Source organism: Ylistrum balloti, unplaced genomic scaffold, assembly GCF_031769215.1.
Source record: "Ylistrum balloti isolate Yb309-2 unplaced genomic scaffold, AGI_CSIRO_Ybal_v1 Utg369988, whole genome shotgun sequence".
NCBI classification, from domain to species: domain Eukaryota; kingdom Metazoa; phylum Mollusca; class Bivalvia; order Pectinida; family Pectinidae; genus Ylistrum; species Ylistrum balloti.
In genome coordinates this window covers 1-26,315 of record NW_026782072.1, presented here as the reverse complement: position 1 = coordinate 26,315, position 26,315 = coordinate 1, and the positions used below count along the sequence as shown (strand labels likewise).

The following is a 26,315-nucleotide window of genomic DNA, read 5'->3' as shown; positions in this document are numbered from 1 at the left end:
TGATCATTTAATAGTACTTTTAAGAAATTATAATAGGTTTTAATATAGAATATAGCAAAGTGATATAGAAAAATATCGCTATTCTATATTTGTAAAACTGAAATCTGCTTAGCAAGTTCTATTCGCCGAAGTACGATATTTTCTCAAAATTGAGAATCCTACATACATCAGACCAAATTCACTTATTATTTAAAAAAATATTTAATATATCTTTTTAAAAACTATTTAATATATATTTTTATAAAGTATTTTGTATGAAACCAAAATATGGGACTACTAAATTTTATTTAATGATATATATAAATAATTAATTATGCATTATAACTGTGCGGCGTCTTTCTTTAGAATCTTCACCAATTATTCAATTTTCCTGTTTTTTGTTTTTGTATCATTTAAAAGTGGAATTGCTTATGTCGTGTTCTCGATAAACCATGGAGCGTGGTATATTATTTTAAAACCTAACAGTAACTCCTAAATTTTGAATTATAATTAGATATATAAGTCATCCTCTTTTTGTTGGATATAATTACAATACGTACAAGTCTTGACGTTCAGTATTATTACCGGTATGCGTGCTTGTAACCAACAACATTATTATGCGCTTTTTTTTGTTTCAATTACTTTTGTTCCCTTATTCTAGAGAAAAAACATCAGTTTATAGTCTTTCTTTGTGTTGCATATTACTGTATCATCCAATTTAATAGTAAATTGTTTTTCGAATATAATTTAGTGCTGAACTGTCAAAGTTCTTTATTCCAATTTTTATAATAACATTTTTCATACATCTAAATTACTTTAATAACAACATTTCAATGTTTTTTAAAAATTGTCATACATCAAATATAAAAAAATGTTTTGTGAGGAACGGGTAAATATCAGGTAACAATCCAGGTGAATTGACTTGCCATTGTATCATAAAACAACACATTCTTCTTTTATTGACATTCAGAGAACACCCAACTGTAACTTGTATGACATGTTTTGATATGAAGAGTAGTACGGTCAGAATATGCACGCGTGTTTGACATTCCTATCAAACCATGCGAGATATGAATATTATCAAAGTTATTGAATTATGGAGTTAGTGCACCTCGCCATCTAAATCTAAACATTTCTTTCGACCAATCTATTAGTCCTGCAGGATTCAGAGGTTAAAGACAAAAATAACATCATGTCCATAAATAAATCTACAAAACTCTCATTGAAGCAGATACCAATATTTATTGTTATTAGATTTACATTTCAAAGATTTCCAAAGGATAGAGAACAAGATGACAATTGTCAACAATCATTTTATATTAGAATAAGATAATTGTGTGTAAAATAACCAAAATAAAGTCATTGACAATCACAAAACGAGGGATTCAAGCAGGAGTTTCAAATTTAAATGTTAATCAATATATCCGTAAAGAGTTGATAAAGAATTGGTCAGTCCATCCGGTATGGTGTCATATTCTCCAAAGATGTGATTTTTCACAGCTTACACCTACATCCAGCACCACACCTGCATGTTTTAGGTCCGGTACAGCCCACACCGCACGCACATGCCCCTGTAAGGTATGATTGATTGATAAATAACGATATCAAAAACTGACGAGAAAATTTCACATGTTTTTCAAATTTATCCTGTAAAGATATAACTTAAGCACTTTTGAATACTGAAATTTTTTTTTTGTGTTTAACTGTAACTTCTATAGATATACAACTTTAAACAACGGAGTAATATATCCAGATATATTACATGACTCTTGGATCATTGTACCAACTGAAGTTCTCAGGAATTTGTACTCTTCATGCTATTTGCCTTAAATAAATAGGGTATTATGTAACAGCCAATGACAGGTCCTGTTCCTAAGAACTCCGGTACTTACCAGAGGCACAGTTGCACTTGCATTTTGGACATGCGCACTTGCCGCTACACTGACAGGCCCTGGTACCGCAACACATCCCAGACTGGCAGTCCGCGGTACACACGAAGTTGGCACCTGACAAACAAGAAATAGTACCACCAAGTAAAAGTTGAGACATTATAGGCAATACATTTATTACTATTTGTACATGTATAATGTTCCTTATTTATTTGTGAAATGAATTGAAATGAAATCAAGTTGTCAGTAAAATATACAAAAATAAACTCTACACATAAAAGCTTCACTTTTATAACAAAATGTTTTCCAGACTAACCAGATAAAATCTGATGGATTCCTTCCAATCCTTTATGGTATAACGGAGTATAACTGACAATATAAAGCGAGAAAGGTAACTCTGACAACTATGATTATGATTATATGCGAAGGAAGTTAAATGTACTTACCTGCACATTTGCATCCGGCCTTGCAGTTGGGACACGTACATGCGCTGCTGCACTTGCAGCCACATTCACAATCAACTCCCATCTGACAGATTCCGTCGGGACAAACTGAGGCCTTTGCCGCTAAATTAGAAACATAAAGTATTGTAAATCAGTTTAAGTCCTCTTCAGTATTAACGTGATATATGTATCCTTCAGCTTGTTCCCAGCGCCTTGGACAGTGACAGATACTTTTTTGTCACCATGATATCACAAAGTGATCTAACTGAACAGTATCCATAGTACAGATCTATATCGCCCCAACGTTGTTACAAATACAACAAGCAAGTAACACAGAAAAGCACAATTAGAATTTTAAATGTTTTGTAGGATTGCAGTTCCTGTTATTCTTAGCGTCGGTATTTCATGAAACCTCCACTGTCCTATTATATAAGACTATTCACTTTTAACTTACAGAAACATCCACAGTTTACTTTACATCCGGGGCATCTACAGCTTGTAGTACAGCATCCCGCACCTGTGCAGCCGCACTGTCCACCAGGACACTTGGCACAGAACGCAGCTGTTGGGTAGAAAAATGTTTTTTTTTCAATAGACTATTGAACACAAATCCCCTTGTCGTCAGATACTACTAATATAACTACCCTTACTGAATATTAGATAAATCTTCGCCGCACCTTGTTGTTATATCGATCGTTTTGTACTCTTCGATGGTACTATTAAGACACAAAAGAACAATCGACGTCTAATTGTTCGAAAGCATTTAAAAAATCACCGAAAGTAGAGGAATGCTGAAAACGAAAATATAACTTTAGGTGAAAGTTAGGGTTTATTTCTGAGACGGATGGCCCATGAGCAATCAACTACCTGTTTATCTAAAATAACAATTTCAGACATGCCAACCGAAATAGCCGCTACCATGCGTTCATCCATGTCAAAAATGTGTGAAGACGTCAAACGGGAGAAGTGCTTACAGAAATCAGGTATCAAAAATGTTCAGCTCATAGCCTTAAGCGAACAACAGATTGATTTCACCTACAAGTTTTGTTCTTACTACTAGCAAACACGCTCTGGCGTGAAGTGACTTTTGGAAATTATATTATCAAACGTACGTATATTCTAATGTTTTGTACTTTCCAAGCAATGGTATGAGCTACCAAATCAATAAGTTATTTACTTTAATACTGACATGAAGCCGTTCGTAATCATGACATAAACACTCTACTTACCTTCAGACATTTCGGCTTCGATAGAGTACCTTCAGACCTTCTATAGAGTACCTTCAGAACCAGAAAATCTTCTCAGCACTACTGGATAGATCAATTGTCAGGGTATTGTCCAATTGCAAAATGTGACAATACTTATAGGAAATAGGACGATACGTGTGCAAACTAAGTATCGTGTGAATCGACATGAATGGGTAGACCCACGCGCAAAATATTTATGTGAAGATAGCCCATAGCAAAACCAGGGTGGTGTGCAACGATGACAAGGAAATTATAGGAACTGCACTCGGAGTGATATGCTTACGTTAATTACATGCATTGCCAAGTAAAATATGTGATTACTACATTTTAGAGCTCGATCATAGATATATACAAGGTAGTCATTATCAAGTCAACCACTTACAATAGAATATAGAAAATAAAGTAGATTTTAAATGAATCAGGAATATTACAGATTATCAAATTATTAAGCGGCGGCGTGAACTACAATAGATGTATAAGGAAGTATCATATTGACTTTTCTCGGGATGATCATTTAGAGATTTGTACGTTTGCCTGTAACACCACAGACTTAATGTTACAACGTGTTTATTGTCAACTTTGTTGGAGTGACTGATATGTAACTCGACATGATTAGACTGAATGCAGCATTTCATTATATCGGTATAAATGACGTGATCTAAGACGCATATTTTTTCCGAATATGTAAACACACCCAAAAGATAAAACCCTGTCATGTTAATACTTCCTGATGGAGGAAAATTATACCATCTTTGTCTGTAACAACATACTTTAGAGATAGAAACAATAGGATATAGCACGATTGTTTTTGTTAAAAAATAGATATGTACTTTGTTAATACGTAATACAAAATCAACCGTGTGCAGTGATGCTTGTGTATCATCGTGTGCACTCATTACATGTTCGTGTGCAACATATATGTACTGTTAAACTATAGTGTGTGTATAATCCCGATAAAGACATTCTACATAAATGTCATTTGCTTTTTTCATCATTAGTTTCAAGGCTTATACAATCTTGCCGAAACAACTGCCATATATCAATAAATGTATGTTTTTGTCTTCAACTACCGACAGTGAATTTTTAAAATTAATGTTCACCGTTTATCATACAACAAAGCGGGTCTGACGATCTCTATTTTCGTATTATCTAGTATATGTTGTGGTATGAAGTTATAATTTCCTTATATTGTGTGTTTTAGAAATGTTATACTATGTTTCAATATTACTGTTGCTTGTTACAACTATTAACCATTACTATTATATCTAAGAATAAGGACAGAGAGAGTGAAATGACTTCTCTTTCCATGCAGATGATATTTTGATAATCTATTGATACATTCTCTTACTGTTGAGATGTCCATCAATAATGTGTTCTTGAAAGTGATCGTTATTTTTGGAGGACTTATCACATGATACCGTAATGTTCACAACCTGTTGACATTTATAGGTATTTTAAATTTATTTTATCCAAGTGTCATATGGTAATACAACATTAAAATAGGTACCTGAGAAATTAAGGACTCGATTAGCAGATTTTGACAGTTTTTTTCACAGCCAAATTCATATGAGCATAGTCACCGAACCAGAGACCTAAGTACAGTAATATTGGCACGCAATGTTTTGATCACTAGCACATCAGTTGCCAAGAGCATTAATCACTTCCCTTGATTATTGCAAACGAGCATCCTTTAATATGGTTAAAGGTACATAATTGCAATGTCATTGTATTGTTATGGGGATTCATGTTGGCAAGACTGTTATATCACGAACACGGGATGATTATACAGTGAATTAGTAATTATATAAAGTATATTCTATATACACACTTAAGAACAGAAATCACCCATCATTCCATGCTTTGAACTGTGCTTTGTGTATTTTATTTCGTCTTGTTAACAGTTATTTATTGATGCAATTTCAGCTATTGGTGAAACAAGAAAAATGGATTGTTGTAGATCTGTATTTGAAATATAAGATAGATGATAACAGGACAACACTCGCAATATAGTGTAATGTTCTGACACTTTAAAACGCTCTGTTTTATTTCCATAGGACATGCTTTGTTCTTTTTTATTCATATACGTATTTATTTCACATCCACTCCGCCTTCGGCCTTCAACAGATAAGACATCTCAAGCTCTCAGTATAGGTTAAGTAGTTATATAAGGTGGTTCCAAATTTTTGAGACTTCATGTCGGAGACTCTCCTAGTGGTTCCCCAGGTTTGAGGAGTATCTCTGAAAGCCAGCATTTGGAATTTCCCTACAGGGCAATTAGTTTTGACAGGGATTATAATCTTTTCCCTTAATTAGTTTCCATTCCAGCAGTTAAGTTTACCTTTAAAACTTAAAATCAAATTTTGACTTCGTAAATATTATTTGATTGATTGATTTTATCAGATTTCAAATAATTGTTTATAAATAAATTTCCAATGCTGATTTCCATTATAATAATTGTTCAATAACCTTACCTAAATATCTCGGATATATGTAAAAAAAAATTGTTCTCTTTCACCATGAAAAATATAGAGGAACCTAATGCATCATTTCACATCCCATGTTCTATCATATCATACGTTGCTGAATTATTTTAAGGTTCTATTATGACTGAGATTCCTGAGTTTTATCAACTTAATTGCATTTGGAGATATTTAATGGTATTTTGATAATTTTCTTATGTTCAGCTGATAACTGACATTAGCTTTCAGCTTGATATATTTGGGACATCTATGGCATTATAATAAAAATGAGGACAATTTTATTTTGGTATCCTGCATCATTCCGTTTGCCAGTTTCCACTATGAATTAATGGTTACTAAGTACAAAATAAGTTTTTTGTGTGATCATTTAATAGTAATTTTAAGAAATTATAATAGGTTTTAATATAGAATATAGCAAAGTGATATAGAAAAATATCGCTATTCTATATTTGTAAAACTGAAATCTGCTTAGCAAGTTCTAATCACCGAAGTACGATATTTTCTCAAAATTGAGAATCCTACATACATCAGACCAAATTCACTTATTATTTAAAAAAATATTTAATATATCTTTTTAAAAACTATTTAATATATATTTTTATAAAGTATTTTGTATGAAACCAAAATATGGGACTACTAAATTTTATTTAATGATATATATAAATAATTAATTATGCATTATAACTGTGCGGCGTCTTTCTTTAGAATCTTCACCAATTATTCAATTTTCCTGTTTTTTGTTTTTGTATCATTTAAAAGTGGAATTGCTTATGTCGTGTTCTCGATAAACCATGGAGCGTGGTATATTATTTTAAAACCTAACAGTAACTCCTAAATTTTGAATTATAATTAGATATATAAGTCATCCTCTTTTTGTTGGATATAATTACAATACGTACAAGTCTTGACGTTCAGTATTATTACCGGTATGCGTGCTTGTAACCAACAACATTATTATGCGCTTTTTTTTGTTTCAATTACTTTTGTTCCCTTATTCTAGAGAAAAAACATCAGTTTATAGTCTTTCTTTGTGTTGCATATTACTGTATCATCCAATTTAATAGTAAATTGTTTTTCGAATATAATTTAGTGCTGAACTGTCAAAGTTCTTTATTCCAATTTTTATAATAACATTTTTCATACATCTAAATTACTTTAATAACAACATTTCAATGTTTTTTAAAAATTGTCATACATCAAATATAAAAAAATGTTTTGTGAGGAACGGGTAAATATCAGGTAACAATCCAGGTGAATTGACTTGCCATTGTATCATAAAACAACACATTCTTCTTTTATTGACATTCAGAGAACACCCAACTGTAACTTGTATGACATGTTTTGATATGAAGAGTAGTACGGTCAGAATATGCACGCGTGTTTGACATTCCTATCAAACCATGCGAGATATGAATATTATCAAAGTTATTGAATTATGGAGTTAGTGCACCTCGCCATCTAAATCTAAACATTTCTTTCGACCAATCTATTAGTCCTGCAGGATTCAGAGGTTAAAGACAAAAATAACATCATGTCCATAAATAAATCTACAAAACTCTCATTGAAGCAGATACCAATATTTATTGTTATTAGATTTACATTTCAAAGATTTCCAAAGGATAGAGAACAAGATGACAATTGTCAACAATCATTTTATATTAGAATAAGATAATTGTGTGTAAAATAACCAAAATAAAGTCATTGACAATCACAAAACGAGGGATTCAAGCAGGAGTTTCAAATTTAAATGTTAATCAATATATCCGTAAAGAGTTGATAAAGAATTGGTCAGTCCATCCGGTATGGTGTCATATTCTCCAAAGATGTGATTTTTCACAGCTTACACCTACATCCAGCACCACACCTGCATGTTTTAGGTCCGGTACAGCCCACACCGCACGCACATGCCCCTGTAAGGTATGATTGATTGATAAATAACGATATCAAAAACTGACGAGAAAATTTCACATGTTTTTCAAATTTATCCTGTAAAGATATAACTTAAGCACTTTTGAATACTGAAATTTTTTTTTGTGTTTAACTGTAACTTCTATAGATATACAACTTTAAACAACGGAGTAATATATCCAGATATATTACATGACTCTTGGATCATTGTACCAACTGAAGTTCTCAGGAATTTGTACTCTTCATGCTATTTGCCTTAAATAAATAGGGTATTATGTAACAGCCAATGACAGGTCCTGTTCCTAAGAACTCCGGTACTTACCAGAGGCACAGTTGCACTTGCATTTTGGACATGCGCACTTGCCGCTACACTGACAGGCCCTGGTACCGCAACACATCCCAGACTGGCAGTCCGCGGTACACACGAAGTTGGCACCTGACAAACAAGAAATAGTACCACCAAGTAAAAGTTGAGACATTATAGGCAATACATTTATTACTATTTGTACATGTATAATGTTCCTTATTTATTTGTGAAATGAATTGAAATGAAATCAAGTTGTCAGTAAAATATACAAAAATAAACTCTACACATAAAAGCTTCACTTTTATAACAAAATGTTTTCTAGACTAACCAGATAAAATCTGATGGATTCCTTCCAATCCTTTATGGTATAACGGAGTATAACTGACAATATAAAGCGAGAAAGGTAACTCTGACAACTATGATTATGATTATATGCGAAGGAAGTTAAATGTACTTACCTGCACATTTGCATCCGGCCTTGCAGTTGGGACACGTACATGCGCTGCTGCACTTGCAGCCACATTCACAATCAACTCCCATCTGACAGATTCCGTCGGGACAAACTGAGGCCTTTGCCGCTAAATTAGAAACATAAAGTATTGTAAATCAGTTTAAGTCCTCTTCAGTATTAACGTGATATATGTATCCTTCAGCTTGTTCCCAGCGCCTTGGACAGTGACAGATACTTTTTTGTCACCATGATATCACAAAGTGATCTAACTGAACAGTATCCATAGTACAGATCTATATCGCCCCAACGTTGTTACAAATACAACAAGCAAGTAACACAGAAAAGCACAATTAGAATTTTAAATGTTTTGTAGGATTGCAGTTCCTGTTATTCTTAGCGTCGGTATTTCATGAAACCTCCACTGTCCTATTATAAAAGACTATTCACTTTTAACTTACAGAAACATCCACAGTTTACTTTACATCCGGGGCATCTACAGCTCGTAGTACAGCATCCAGCACCTGTGCAGCCGCACTGTCCACCAGGACACTTGGCACAGAACGCAACTGTTGGGTAGGAAAATGTTTCTTTTTCAATAGACTATTGAACAGAAATCCCCATGTCGTCAGATACTACTAATATGTTTAACTACCCTTACTGAATATTTTATACTCCACATTTCATTAAGATGTAGAAACATCTTCACCGCACCGTATGATCATATCGATCGTTCAGTACTCTTCGAGGGTTCTTATAAGACGTAAAAGAAAAGTCGATGTCTTATTGTTCGAAAGCATTCTGAAAAAAGATCACCAAATATAGTGGAATGCTGAAAACGGAAATAAAATCAGTTTTCGGTGAAAATTGGGGTTTATATCTGAGACGGATGGCCCATCAGCAATCAACTACCTGTTTATCTACAATGATAATTGCAGACAGGCAAAGTAAAAATAGCTACCTACCACTACCATGCGGTTATCAATGTCAAAAATGTGTGAAAAAATCAAACGGGAGAAGTACTTACAAAAATTAGGTATCACAAAATTTCAACTCCTAGATTTAAGCGAACAACCGATGAATTTCAACTACAAGTTTTGGTCTCAATACGAGGAAATACGATTTTTGGAAATTATATTATCAAACGTACTTATATTCTTACGTTTTGTACTTTCCAAAACAATGGTAAGAGCTACCAATTTAATATGTTATTTACTTTAACACTAACATGAAACCGTTCGTAATCATGACATAAACACTCTACTTACCTTCAGACATTTCGGCTTCGATAGAGTACCTTCAGATCTTCTATAGAGTACCTTCAGAACCGGAAAATCTTCTCAGCGCTACTGGATAGATCAATTGTCAGGGTATTGTCCAATTGCAAAATGTGACAATACTTATAGGAAATGGGACGATGCGTGTGCAAAAATGGGACGATGCGTGTGCAAACTAAGTATCGTGTGAATTGACATGAATAGGTAGAACCACGCGCAAAATATTTATGTGAAGATAGCCCTTAGCAAAACCAGGGTGGTGTGCAGCGATGACAAGGAAATTATTATAACTGCAATAGGAGTGTTATACTTACGTTAATTACATTCGTTGCCAAGTAAAATATGTGATTACTAATTTTAGAGCTCGATCATAGATATATAAAAGGTAGTCATTATCAAGTCAACCACTTACAATAGAATATAAAAAAAATATAGTAGATATTAAATGAACCAGGAGTGTTACAGATTATCAAATTATTAAGCGACGACGTGAACTACAGTAGATATATAAGGAAGTATCATACTGACTTTTTTCGGGATGATCATTTAGAGATTTGTACGTTTGCCTGTAACACCACATACTTAATGTTACAACGTGTTTATTGTCAACTTTGTTGGAGTGACTGATATGTAACTCGACATGATTAGACTGAATGCAACATTTCATTATGTCGGTATAAATGACGTAAGCTAAGACGCATATGTTTTCCGAATATGTAAACACACCCAAAAGATGTAATCCCCTGTCATGTCAATACTTCCTGATGGATAATTATACAATCTTTGTCTGTTACAACCTATTTCAGAGATAGAAACAATAGGAGATAGCACGATTGTTTTTTTTTAAAAATAGATATGTATTTTGTTTATACGTAATACAAAATCAACCGTGTGCAGTGATGCTTGTGTATCATCGTGTGCACTCATTACATGTTCGTGTGCAACATATATGTACTGTTAAAATATAGTGTGTGTATATTCCCGGTAATGACATTCTACATAAATGTCATATACTTTTTCATCATCAGCTGTAACTTTGTAAGGCTTATGCAATCTCGCCAGATATCAATAAAGATATTTTTTTTGTCTTCAACTACCGACTCTGATGTTTTAAAATTAATGTTCAACTTTAATCATACAACAAAGCGGATCTCTATTTTCGTATTATCTAGTATATGTTGTGATATAAAGTTATAATTTCCTTATATTGTGTATTTTGGAAATGTAATACTATGTTTCAATATTACTGTTGCTTGTTACAACTATGAACCGTTACTATTATATCTAAGAATAAGGACAGAGAGAGTGAAATGACTTCTCTTTCCATGCAGATGATGTTTTGATAATCTATTGATACATTCTCTTACTGTTGAGATGTCCATCAATAATGTGTTCTTGAAAGTGATAATTATTTTTGGAGGACTAATCACATAATACCGTAACGTTCACAACCTGAGATACTTTTTTATTGGTGTTACCTAAATATCTCGGATATATGTTAAAAAATGAATACTTTTGTTCTTTTTCGCCATATGAAATAAAGAGAAATCAAATGCATCATTTCACATCTCATGTTCTATCATTATTTTAAGGTTTTGTTATGGTTGAAATTCCTGAGTTTTATCAACTTAATTGCATTTGGACATATCTAGTGGTATTTTCATAATTTTCTTATGTTCAGCTGATAACTGACATTAGCTTTCAACTTGATATATTTGGACATATATGTCATTTGATTAAAAATGAAGACAATTTTATTTTGGTATCCTGCATCATTCCGTTTGCCAGTTTCCACTATGAATTAATGGTTACTTGCTCTAAATACAAAGTAAGTTTCTTGTGTGATTATTTAATAGTATCAAAGTATCTTTTTAAAATCACAATGCGTTTTCATGTAATCTAAAGCAAACTGATATCGAAAAATTAAAAAAAATCGCTATTCAATTTATGTAAAATCGAAATGTAATATCTGCTTACCAAGTTTTATCTATTGTACTTTCTCAAAATTGAAAATCCTGCATATACCAGACAATTTTATTTAAAAATATTTCTATGGAACCGAAATTTTTTGAACACTAAAATTTTATTTAATCATATATAAATACTTCATTATAAATTATAACAGTATGCCGTCTTTCTTTAGAATCTTAATCAATTATTCAATTTTCCTGTTTTTTGTATCATTTAAAAGTGGAATTGCTTATGTCAAGTTCTCGATCAACCATGTAGCATGGTAAATTATTTAAAAACCTAACAGTAACTCCTAAATTTTGAATTATGATTAAATATGTAAGTCATCCTCTTTTTGTTGGATATAATTACAATACGTACAAGTCTTGACGTTCAGTATTATTACCGGTATGCGTGCTTGTAGCCTACAACATTATTATGCGCTTTTTTCTTTGATTCAATGACTTATTTTAAATAATAATAATAATAAAAAAAACAATTAAATTTATAGTGTGTTGTATATAACGGTATCATCCAATATAATAGTTCGATGTTTTCAAATATAATTTAGTGCTGAATTGTCAAATTTAATTATTCACATTTTTATATCAACATTTTTCATACATCTAAATTGCTTTGATAACAACATTTCAATGTTTTTTTAAAATTGTAATACATCAAATATGAAGAAATGTTTTGTGAGGAACCGGTAAATATCAGGTAACAATCCAGGTGAAGAAATACATCCTATATGAAACAGTATATAATTGACTTGCCATTGTATCATAAAGCAACACATTCTTGTATAAAAATGTTTACATTCAGAGAACACCCCACTGTAACTTGTATGACATGTTTTGATATGAAGAGTAATACGGTCAGAATATGCACGCGTGCTTGACGTTCCTATCAAATCATTCGAGATGAGAATATTATCAAAGTTATTGAATTATGGAGTTAGTGCACCTCTCCATCTAAATCTTAAGATTTCTTTCGACAAATTTTGATTTTCTTCAGTACCTACTTCGATGTAGCTGATATGTAACTACGGATTATTTTAACAGCATAATTACAAGTATCCACATGTACAGTATATTGTATCGTTTCGCTTTGATGTACTGTATTGCAGTAGATGGTTAATCAAATTGAAACCCGGCTTGCCAATAAGGCAATTTGATGAAAATCAAATTAATATTGTGGTTCAATTAGAATCTTTACACTAACTGAATATTGGAACGTCCTACGTTTGAGGTTTTACAGACCATATGCAACTCTACAGCATCTAACTCTAAATTTTATTAAAATGTGCCATTAATTTTTGTGTCTTTGGTACAATCTTCGAGATTGCATGTGGTAGACATTGCTAGAGGACTATTAGTCCTCAACTGTATGCCCAGTTTTAATTCAATCGATTTGTGGCACTGTTCAGAATATACACATGTATTTGATGTTCTTCTAAAATTAGATAAATGAGAATTACGAAATATATTGTCTTATGAGGCTAGAGTACCTCCCCGTCGACATTTTGACTACTTTAGGTCACTTTGGATTTTTCTCAGTCGCCATCTAGACTTCCAAACTTGGACCCTTAGCATAACTCAAAAGTCAAAGAAGCATGAAACAACCCTATAATGCTGTTTTGTTCATTATTTGGATCCACTGTATCTAACTCTGAATTTCATTAAAATGTGGGATTCATTTGTTTGTCCTTTTAATGATATTTGAACATAGAATGGTTCCTTTTATAGCGTCTTCGTGTATTTTTGTTGTTGTTCTTATTTTTACCCTGTCCATCGATATGTGCTTTGAATTAAAATTCTGTTCTCTTGTTTCTGTTTTACATATGTAAGTGTATTTATAATTTATATCAATCATGCTGAGAGATACTACATTGAAAAGGATAATTTGGTTATTATTTTCTACGTAATTTATTCGATGAAAATAAATGATCATGGATGCTTTGGAATCAATTTGCATCACATGCAAAGGTCTTTTATTACTAATGTCACAGTGCAAACAAAGGTTGTAATATCTTCATGAGTAATAAACACTTTTTGGCAGCGGGTCGAACATTGGGGACACACAATTAATGTGTATCAATTGCTAGAACTATGTTTTACCGAAACTGAATATGTTTGTACCACAAAGTTTTGTAAACTATTGAACATGGAAAAAAACCACTATACTATCAAAGTTCAACTATCAATTGTCTTGATCGTAAAAAGTATAATTTCCAAGATTTAAGATCTTATTGCACTCCATTGTGTCCTTCTCGCACCTCGAAAAAAACGCTTTCTGTAATTTTTATTGACTTCTAAGCCTTCATTCCACCTAATATTAATGGAGGTTTGGTATATGATATGATTGACACATATCTTTTGCAAAGCCCTAGCTTGGCACTCAATGCCAGATATTGCATGTTTTTGATTATGATTCGGTATTGAGATTGAGCTATTCGTTAACAAACATCATTAGTCTTTGCCCCGCTAAAAGTTCACTTCTTCGATCTGCGTGTAAATCTTTCTTTTGGTCATATTTTGTCATAATTTCACGACTTAAGGCTCTGTTGAAATGTGCGTATTTTCTTTGTTGTTTTAGCATACTATTTGTTATCAAATCCATGGTTCATAAGTATACAGCAAAACTCAAAATTTTATGCTTTTTTTCATATTTATTACTTTTACATCCTGAAAATATGTTAGGAATAAGAGAACAGAAATTATTTATAATATAAATGTAGATCTAGTTGTTAATAAAATAAAGTTAATAAAGTTTTAAGACAGCTTGAAAAATATATAAAGCTCTTTGAATCAACAAAATAATTTAATTGTATCTATCAATTTGTCAACAGGCAGTTAGAGAGCAGTGTAGGACATTCCATCCAAGATCGGAATTGGATTTTCGATTACGTAGCCGCTTACTACTTACACGAACAGCTGCAGAACACCTACAAGTTCTAGCTGCCTATGCACGTTGGACATCCACACCAACCACTGCAATGGCAGGCGTTAGTACCGCAACACCTCCCAGACTGGCAGTCCGCGGAACACACTAAGTTAGCCCCTGACAAAGAAAACATGAGAAGTAGCTTTTATATTGGTAAATTTAGTCAATACTCGAACAAGATTAGTTATTTTTATATGGGTTTTCATTTTGAAATATATCTTTTTCTTTGATACACAACGATTTTAATCAGCGATGTACTAAAGACGTGAAGAAATGTACATTATTATCAAAAGTACACCATCATTATACTTCTACCTGTTCGTTAAAATAAAATGAACATTTAAAATATTTTTGATCTATTGGTATCGATATATAACAGGTTAAATAATGGTGTATCGACAAGGTTTGTCACTAACTCAAAAGCGGATTATTGATACTAATATACAAGCAACTCCCATATGACAGATTCCGTCAGGACAGGTAGCAGCCCTCGCGACTTAACCAAAGATACAATTTATACTATAAATATACATGTGCTACATAGTAATTTATTTAATTGGTTTCAATATAATTTGTTGTCCAGTGTTATTGACATGATGGTGTAATGCTTTCATCTTCAGAATCAAGTAAGATCACAGCCATCAACGTCTTGTCATTAAAGTTTAAGTATACTTTCCAAAGTATCAGACTGGTTCTTTAGCAAATACAAGAGAAAATTTGTTTTTAATTTTGAATTTTTGAATTTTGTTTCCAACTTACAGAAACATCCACAGTCGACCTTACAACCGGGACATCTACAGTTGTTGGTGCAGCAGCCCGCACCAGTACAGTCACACCTTCCAGCGGGACACTTGGCAAAGAACACGACTGAATACGAAATAAAAACCTAAATTTGTAAATATTTTCTCCTCTAAATTCTGTTTCCGTACCTGATATAATTTGTGTAATGGATCCATATTTATAATTACCACCCACTCAAGAAAAAAGTAATTTTAGAACAAATTAATTAAACGGATTGCTCTGTCATTTTAAGTGAAGTGAAGTGCAGGATAACGGAAAAAATAGCCGTTTTAAACAAATTAATTTTATAAATATCCATTAATGTACATTTTGGAACAGAAGGAGTACATACTTCTGGAAGCTAAATTAAAATATGATAGAGGAATAAGACCAATAATCAAAAGGAAGAGGCAGATTAATACATAATGCTAGACTTTGATTATGATAATTATGATTATTAAGATAATAATAATAAAATATTACATACGTTTATGATATAAGGAAAGAACCCAGGTCTTTATTTAATTCATTTCTGTAATGGCCAATCGGGTACTCTTAACACGGTAATACCGACTACATTTAACTAAAAATATTAGTTATTTGCAATGGTCATTTTACCAAAAATCCAGTTCAGTTTATTGATCTAAACTGTTTGCAACCAAAGTGTTCATTACTTGTATGATGTCTCTGATGCAGACAGGCAGTTTAGAAGTCACTGAAATTTAAGGAAAATTCTACACCAAATCCAAGGCCATATGTGAACATAGAAATACTAATCACCGATAATTGTCTAATTTATTTAAATAAATAATAAAAAAATTAAACAAAAATAGATAAAAAGATAAATGAAATGATATATTTATTTAACTGATTTATAATAAACGAATAATATATGCCTTCGGACATCTCATGAGGAAAGTTTTCAACGCTCTGAAAACGACTGAATGTGTCTCTTCAGCTCATTATTGATAAAAAAATATGACGCTAGTTATAGGGACATTGCGTGAGCAAACCAAAATCGTGTGCATTAAAGGAGGTATACGTGAATCGTACAAAATACATGTGAAGGCAGCCGTATGCAAAACCGTATCGTGTGCAAATCAAAAGAATGTAAGAAGGGAATTTTGCACACGATGCTTAGTTGATTATGTATGTATCATATCTTTATTTCTAAGTGACGTATATATTCAGCCTCCAATTACTAGGCGTGACTTACATATATATATATATATATATATATATATATATATATATATATTACATCAATCCTATGGTCTGGATGTTATCACTTGAGATACGAAATCTCAAAGAAAATAACATGACGACTCTCCTGTTGGTATTCTACCTAATTTAGACCAAAACCGTCATTTCAGAGGTCGTTCAAACAAAGTATTACTATGTGAAGGTCAATCAAAGGTATGCCATATTTTTCTGTTTATCTTTCTGATAATTGACACAATACTATTTACGTCTACAATGTAAAATACATCCACATTGTCTACACAATTTATGCACATACATGATAATAATTTTTTCGAGGGTAGCAACTATACTAATCTTTCAAATGGTCCCCTTAAAGGATAAGTTATACACAGATATACTACCACGCAAGCACGTTTATTGTTGATAGTACATGTATATTGAATTGATTGTGTATTTTGTTTTTATCACTGCCGAGGTAAGTAACCTTAATAATTAGGCATCGGTGGAAATGCGTCACGGGCAGGCGTGCACTTGGTGAGCTGTTGTTATTTGCCTCGTGCATCCAATAAGAATTTATCGCTATTTTACAGCATGTGAAACAGGCACAAAAGACAGACTGTGGTAAGTTAACTTTCTATTTTAGTTGATATTGCATTGTACAGTGTTACCATCGGGTCAAACAACCTAGATCATTGTGTATTACTTAGGTGAAATGAGTTCTATTCATGTCGTTTTTATGCTAATTTTTATGCATAAAGTATGTATGTTCTACTATTGTATAAGGGCGATAAATGCATACTTGATTGTTCAATATGCAATTATGTAGTCTATATCGTGCGTTTAACGTCTCTTTTGTCATAGTGTTGAACACAGTGGGTACGCGCGCGGGTGGAAAATGTATTGAAACCATGAGGTGTGAAATTCAATGTAATCTCCTAATTAAACTCGAGCCATACATTATTAATACCTATTTAAAACATATTTGAGTGGAGTGTTTACATCCTTGTTAATGAGTTAAGGTGTATTAGAATATTATTCAGGATCTATGCTTAGCTACATTAACATTCGTATTTCTTGATATAGGAGTGAGTGATTATGTGTTTGCGAGCGAGTCTTGTATATACATATATAACCCATGTTTGGCATTGTAAATAAACAACATTATCATCGTTTTTTAATCATATTTCAGTTGCTTGCACCACGTTGATACATACTAACAATCAGTCAGCTTCCTTTAGATACAATGTTGGCAATTTATATATCTCAGCTGGATATCATGGTTAACACATACATATGCACACACACCTTCTCTGTTAGGAGTATAATACCTAACCCATTTATATGATATGAATAGTTCGCTATGACATTACCCTTAAATTAAATAAATCAATGTTAATAAAAACCATATACTAATAAAATAATTAAACTTAAGAATACATAAAATCTAATTACAAGATTTTGAAACTAATAAATGTGTATACGTTTCAGGAAACATTTAGTTGCATTTCATGCACTCTGTAAAATACACACAGACAAACCTGATAAAATGAGTACAAATATTGACTACGAGGCGTTTTCCATACCTAAAGCAAAATATATGCTTGTAATTCTTTCTTGAACAACAAAAAGGTTACAACATTTAGTTTATTTGGAAGGCCATTCTTCCATATTTCTACTTCAGAGTAACTAAGTTTAAAAAAAATCTGAGCTTTCGTGCACACATGGAAAAACCGTGTCGTAAAGAGTTACTTCCCTTGAGGTATAAATTATTCAGAAAACGTGTAGTTCCTAGAACGCGTCATATTCATTTATAATCTTGTAATACTCATCAAAGTGCCTTTGCTTACAGCCAGAAAGCAGAAAATAAGACAACTGACTGAAATAACTGATGTGTTTGCCTGCATTTAAAATAAAAAGACAAGTAACTTTCAAACTCAACATCAATTATGTTGTTTACACTGTACTCCGACGTAACCAAGTGCTTTTTCTTTTTAGATGCCAATATATTTATGATCAGAATATTACTATAAAAAATGACCTGCCCCAAGGTAACCAGTTATACATGTATGTCAAGAGAGGAATGCATCAGTTTCAATATAGAATAAACTATTTTTTTCTAAAGTCAAGCGACATTAAGAAGTGCTGCATCAAATAAATAATAATGCTAAAAGCAAAGAAAATACAGACATGTTAACATCATTTTAACTCAATCTCAAATTCGATGACACTAAGGCAAAACTTGAACAAAAACAAGCTTTGCACGGAAACCATGGAGAATAAGAGCAGGTGTTCCCGAAAAACAAAATATGTCACATTTCAAAAAGAGAACAAAGTTAGCAAAAACGGAATTGCAATCCTTGTAATGACCGCGAGACTTACTATCTTCAACAGCCTGCACCTGTTGAAACCGGTGTTGTGTATTTGTCAGTTGTCGACATCTTACACAAATATCGTGATATTTTGAACACGACATTGAATATTCATTCAGCTATGACATGTACCCTAGGTGAACAAAGGATATTAATATCAGTAAATAGAAAATTCACAAGAGTGAAAATTCAATCATTGTTCATTGATTTATAAATATGATGGGTATATACGATTGTGAATGTATTTTTTATTATGTCACCAGTTCATGTATGTGATTTGAAATAGGAAACACTGTATCAATAGCGTCTCTCTTCATATTGCTACAGTTCAAATATTCCAATAAACATGTGAAAAATGCTTTGGATAATCGGGTGGTGCAAAGGCAACACACGCTCATTTTACCTAAACGTCTAGGGTTCGATTCTACGACATAACATGGAAAGTGTGGGGACCACGTAAATTTTCCTTCTAATACTTCGGTTTTTCTCAGACAATAAAACTCCATGCGGACAAGAAAAATCAGATGAATATCAGGTAGAATAATCAGTTAACAATTATTGTAAAGCATTTCTCATTGCTATTGACCAGTTATAACATATATAGTAGATCAGTTCAGATGTTCATATTGAGGTCAGTCAAGTAAATATTGAATAAATATTGAGTCGTTTTAATATTTCCGTTATACCCAACAAGTGTTGTGAAAGTAGATTAGGTAACTTAATTTCTGTATACACCTTACGTTATCATATATATGGAAATGATGAACTAGATGTCATTATTGGGCTAGTCACCTCCCCATTTAGACTTTGATCTTTCTCTCAGTCAAATTAGATTTTCAGCAGTCACCTCCTAATTTTCAAATAGAAATTTCCTTGGGTATCAACCCTGGTACTGCAAGTAACTAGTCTAGTAAATAGCCTGGTACTACAGGTAACCAGTCAATGTGTCCATTGAGAAGATAACCTGGTACTACAGGTTACTAGTCAATGTGTCCATTGAGAAGATAACTTGGTACTATAGGTTGCCAGTCAATATGTCCATTGAGAAGATAACCAGGTACTACAGGTTTCCAGTCAATGTCTCAGTTTCTTGATGTTGGTATGGCTGATTATAAAGTCTTTACTTAAAACGTCGTCGGTTTGTACGTAGACAATGGAAATAAAAGGAAGGCGCCTATTTTCAATCGTTTCTAAACATGTAAAGACTATAGATCTTACTGTAAAAAGGATTAGGAGATAATCAGGGTATAGAACATACACATAAATTATCAACACCGGAAAAAGTAGAAGCCATATTTTATTTAAATTCGTCTGTAATAACACAACTTCGAGATATGACAATGATTGGGAATACAATTGATTGTTAAGCGAACGATTACATTGAAATCACCAGGTAATATACTTTCCGTTTAAATACAAATAAAACTCTGAATAACACGTTGAATACGTAAATGTCAATAATGATGTCCGCAGAAACTGAGAAAAAGTGGGACTATCCATCCAATGACGTCACCACTTACTGCTTACATGTGCAGTCTGCAGCACATCTACAAGTGCAGGGTCCAGTACATCCCCTATCGCAAGTGCAGTTCCCTAAAATGAAAGAATATGGTTAAAGTATTATGTCTAAGTGATTAATTTACAACTTATGATAAAAGCAAATACCGAGGATCATAATTTACAGTTCAGTGTATCTTCAGGCGATATAAGTCGTGGAAACTACTGCGATCTTTCTATTAAATTTAAATGTATGTCTATAATTAAAAAGAAGGGGAGAAACAAAAAACAGACAAACAAAACATAAACCGTTCGTTTGGGAAAAACTGACATGATGAGCCAAATAGTTTAGTTTTAGTAGTAGTGTAGCTGTTAAAATCATATTGTACACAACATCTTCAGCAAAAAAAGTACAACTCCTATCCAGTTTTAACACCATCAAATCTGTTTGTCTTCATGGACATGCAATAATTAAAATGCTTACCAGATGCGCAGTTGCATCTGCACTTGTTGCATGCGCACTTGCCGTTGCATTTACATGCACTTGTTCCACAACACAGCCTAGATCCACACTCTACAACACATCTACATGTGCAGGGTCCAGTACATCCCCTATCGCAAGTGCAGTTCCCTAAAATAAGAGATATGGTTAAAGTATTATGTCTAAGTGATTAATTTACAGCTTAGTAAAAAGCAAATACCGAGGATCATCATTTACAGTTCAGTGTATCTTCAGGCGATATAAGTCTTGGAAACTACTGAGATCTTTTAATTAAATTTAAACGTATATCTGTAATTAAAAAGAAGGGGGAAAACAAAACAAAACAAAAAAAAAAACAGACAAAACATAAACCGTTTATTTGGAAAAAACTGACATGATGAGGCAAATAGTTTAGTTAAAGTAGTAGTGTAGCTGTTAAAATCATATTGTACACAACATCTTCAGCAAAAAAGTACAACTCCTATCCAGTTTTAACACCATCAAATCTGTTTGTCTTCATGGACATGCAATAATTGAAATGCTTACCAGATGCGCAGTTGCTTCTGCACTTGTTGCATGCGCACTTGCCGTTGCATGTACTTGCACTTGTTTCACAACACTGCCTGGATCCACACTCTGCAACACATCTACAAGTGCAGGGTCCAGTACATCCCCTATCGCAAGTGCAGTTCCCTAGAATGAGAGATATGGTTTAAGTATTATGTCTAAGTGATTAATTTACAGCTTAGTAAAAAAGCAAATACCGAGGATCATCATTTACAGTTCAGTGTATCTTCAGGCGATATAAGTCGTGGAAACTACTGCGATCTTTCTATTAAATTTAGATGTATATCTATAATTAAAAAGAAGGGGGAAAACAATAAACAAACAAAACACAAACCGTTTTTGTGGAAAAAACTGACATGATGAGCCAAATAGTTTAGTTAAAGTAGTAGTGCCGCTGTTAAAATCATATTGTACACAAAATCTTCAGCAAAAAAAAGTACAACTCTTATCCAGTTTTAACACCACAAAATCTGTTTGTCTTTATTGACATGCAATATTTGAAATGCTTACCAGATGCGCAGTTGCATCTGCACTTCTGGCATGCGCACGTGCCGTTGCATTTACATGCACTTGTTCCACAACACTGCCTAGATCCACACTCTGCAACACATTTACAAGTGCAGGGTCCAGTACATCCTCTATTACAAGTGCAATTCCCTAAAATGAGACATATGGTTTAAGTATTAAGTCTAAGTGATTAATTTACAGCTTAGTAAAAAAGCAAATACCGAGGATCATCCTTTACAGTTCAGTGTATCTTCAGGCTATAGAAGTCGTGGAAACTACTGCGATCTTTCTATTAAATTTAGATGTATATCTATAATTAAAAAGAGGGGGGAAAACAATAAACAAACAAAGCACACACCGTTTTTGTGGAAAAAACTGACATGATGAGCCAAATAGTTTAGTTAAAGTAGTTGTGCAGCTGTTAAAATCATATTGTACACAACATCTTCAGGAAAGCTTAAAAATACAACTCTTATCCAGTTTTAACAGCACAAACTCTGTTTGTTTTTATTGACATGCACTATTTGAAATTCTTACCAGATGCGCAGGTGCATCTGCACTTCTGGCATGCGCATTTGCCGTTGCATTTACATGCACTTGTTCCACAACACTGCCTAGATCCACACTCTGCAGAACACACGAAATTGCAGTCTGAAAGAGTGGATATTAAAACACATTAACATGGGGCACATTTTATAGGTATGTCGAACACTTTGTTGTTGATAACGATTTATATGTGTTTCATCAAAACTACGTATATTTTCATAGAACAGAAAGGAACAAATAGCGATTTTAAATCACCTAAATGAATATATAACAATGTTACCTGCACATTTGCACCCAGCTTTGCCGGATGGACACTGGAATGCGCTACTGCATTTGCAGCCACACCTACATGCACGCCCTTTGTGGCAAGCTCCATCCTGGCAAGTAGCTCGCTTAGCCGCTGAATTAGAATAATATTATTTAATATTTATTATTACACTGTAATCAGTTAAAATTACAATAATAAAAGATCATACGTCTGATAAAATATCCAGTGATATTAAGGCGTAGTTGCAGAAAAATATCATGGACTTATCAAAAAAGGAGGGTATGAAGAGTCTTTTCACCAAAATGATTATTGAAATTAAGTGGTGTCACAACTTACAGAAACATCTACAGTTGACTTTACATCCGAGGCATCTACACTTGCTCGTACAACAATCCACACCAGTACAACCACACCTCCTCCCGGGACATTTGGCACAGAACACAGCTGTGAAAGAAGTAAATATTAACAAAATTCTGGTAATCGACAGCAATTTCGTTACTCGTAGCGTAACCATTCTTAGTCATATTGTCTTTGTTTAACATGATATAATCAATATAATATGTTAGAAGGAAATAAGATGTTGGCAGAACGTTGAATGGAATCTTAATGATCGAATATACTTCGATAAATCATGGCATTGAAATAGAAATATACTCGTTGTTTTCAAATTGTGGCGTCTAATATAATAAGAGTACTTACCTGTAGCCGACTTGCACCTGCCCTGACAAGCACTAGTTTCACAGCATTGTCCTGATTGACAGTTCGTAGAACATACAACATTGGCACCTGGGATGTAAGAATAATAGAATCAGCGAATGGATATGTTGGTAAGATTTATCGCCCATTAAAATATCAACCTGAGGACATGTGCAAAGGAGTACCTCTATATCTTATCTGTAGAACAACCAAGCTTACCAACCGACTTAGAGAAATTTTAATTTGCAAACCACTTTGGTCGACTTTATGTATTTTTATAATGAATACAGTTGGGAGAGATCCAAACTATCACTACTGACAACTAAGTCTTTGTATATATCTACCCGAAATCCTTATATGCAACAAGTGACAAACCCCTCAATTTTTCAATGTTACTACTCGCAGTATCAAATGATATGCAACACAGCCAAGGAGTATGCTATAAAATGTCCCATCCCTTTCGTTCCTACTGCTACTTAGTCGTGTAACGGATACGGAAACCTCTAATGTGAAGATAGCATTAACATTTAATACAAGTGTACACTACCATTAAACAACATTACCTCCACACTTGCAGCAAGCCTTGCAGACAGAGCATTCACAAGTGTCACTGCACGTGCAGAAATCTCCACACTCACACGCACGTCCGACCTGACACTGTCCACCAGGACAGAAGCCACCTTTCTTCGCTATATGAAAAGAAGATTATCAAAAATTTAGTTGATAAATAGTGATTGATAACATGACTGAATTTCCATTTTACAAAATCTATACAAAGCGGTATATATGTGATAAAACATCCTCGCATTATCCTGACATGGAAAAAACACTAGAGAAATTTGAACACTGTCGTAATATCTATATTAAGGATAAGATATTTATTGTTATTGAATTAACTTCAGACACTATTATCAAATATAAACCATGCTACCGATAATTATCTTTTAAAATGAAGAAATTGTATATATTAATGTCATATAGCAACTCACGGAAGCATCCACATCCGCTCTTACATCCGGGGCATCTACAGTTTTTGGTACAACAGTCTGCACCAGTACAACCACACTTCCCTCCAGGACACTTGGCGCAGTACACGGCTACAGGAGAAATAAGTTAATATGCAGGAACGTTAGTTAATGTAGTCTGTTTATCAAATTGCTTCATCATTGATAAGAGTAAATTCTTATGTACAAATACAGCATTGATAAAATTGTTTACCATCATAACGCAGAATACAGTAGCAAATGCAGAATTGAACTATCCGGTCTCTGATCAATAAAATCTTCAGAATGATAACAATGATTGAATTAGAAGGGAGAAAACAAGGAGACAGAGTAAAGTAAAATGGAGGTGAACAAATAAAGCTTGTGTCTGACACAGCTATTACGCAGATATAGAAAATAATTAATGGACGAAAAGGTCGATAAATACCTTATTTGACCAAATTATAAATATTATGTTATTATATAGATAGTTATTGTCGAACAAATCAGACAACAGGCAAGTACGTTAAAGGTCACCAATCAAACTATAACATCCGTATAACAGCATGATCCTGTTACACCTTTGAATACTATATTAGAAATGGGGCAGATGTTTTGATTACCCGGTAGTAAATTGATTGAAATAAATGCATAAAAGGGAAATAATTGTCTTATTTGTGAAAAAAAAATCATTATTTCATTTACAAATATTTAGAAATTTCTTATCCTCATATGCACTCGATCTTTATGATACTCTAACATATTTGCAAGATAATAACTGTATAAATAAGTCTATTTAAAAAAAAAAAAACAAAAAAATCATACATTTACCGGATGCGCAGTTACAAGTAACTAATTCTCACCAATCGAAGAATTTCCGTCTCTAGTAATTAAAGACTACCTGGTGTGAGTTTCTTTTTATTGTCCTGATTAAAGCTAACTGTGCATAACAAATGAGACACTCTACCTGCACTTTTGCATCCGGCTTTACATTGAGGACACTGACATCCCGTCACTGCACTGACAAGAGTCGCCACACTCACACTCGCGTCCAAGTTGGCATATTCCATCAGGACAGGTAGTACCTTTAGCCGCTGAAATGTAAATACACCATACCTCAAGTTAAACAATTTGTATATTATATTGTAAGAAACTGCCGTCAACGTTTCTATGTAATTACAATAATACATTAGTAAGAATCCAATTCATAACATGATATGTAGACATGTTCTTTTTATATAAGCTAAGGCTATTAAATCTCATCAAATAATTTGTTTTCAAACGTGAGACACATCGATAGCAATAAAGCTCATGATTGATAATATAAAGGATTAATCTGGTTTGGAACCGTCATATTTATGTTTTCAAAATAAGATCATCTGCCTTTGCAAACTATACCGAGCTAAGGGATGTTGTTAAATTTGAAACATACCTAAGTTATTATTATCAGAAGAATATCGAAGACAAATAATTAAATGCTGAATTCGTTTTTACAAATAAGTAATAAAGTTCTATCTCGACATACCTAAGCCTTGGGAGCTGGC

General features: G+C 33.1%; 2 protein-coding genes across 2 annotated transcripts; both read right to left on the bottom strand.

The window, feature by feature from the left end:
- Nucleotides 1–1,263: 1,263 nt before the first annotated feature.
- Nucleotides 1,264–10,020, bottom strand: LOC132547907 (uncharacterized). Its single transcript, XM_060211711.1, has 8 exons — nucleotides 9,970–10,020; nucleotides 9,163–9,270; nucleotides 8,712–8,831; nucleotides 8,269–8,382; nucleotides 2,766–2,873; nucleotides 2,315–2,434; nucleotides 1,872–1,985; nucleotides 1,264–1,550 (listed from the first exon to the last, which is right to left on the bottom strand). The coding sequence occupies exons 1-8, from the start codon at nucleotides 9,977–9,979 to the stop codon at nucleotides 1,474–1,476; spliced, it is 771 nt and encodes a 256-aa protein (XP_060067694.1). The 5' UTR covers nucleotides 9,980–10,020; the 3' UTR covers nucleotides 1,264–1,473.
- A 10,715-nt stretch (nucleotides 10,021–20,735) lies between these two features.
- LOC132547917 (keratin-associated protein 5-4-like) lies at nucleotides 20,736–25,865 on the bottom strand (the record flags this gene model as incomplete). The annotated part of the gene is given in 13 exon segments (XM_060211724.1): nucleotides 20,736–20,819; nucleotides 21,751–21,897; nucleotides 22,106–22,122; nucleotides 22,282–22,428; nucleotides 22,816–22,929; nucleotides 23,105–23,224; nucleotides 23,429–23,536; nucleotides 23,792–23,878; nucleotides 24,352–24,477; nucleotides 24,778–24,885; nucleotides 25,603–25,623; nucleotides 25,670–25,781; nucleotides 25,783–25,865. Coding segments are annotated over 13 exon segments (1,274 nt in total), but the record flags the coding sequence as incomplete, so codon positions are not given.
- Nucleotides 25,866–26,315: the final 450 nt, after the last annotated feature.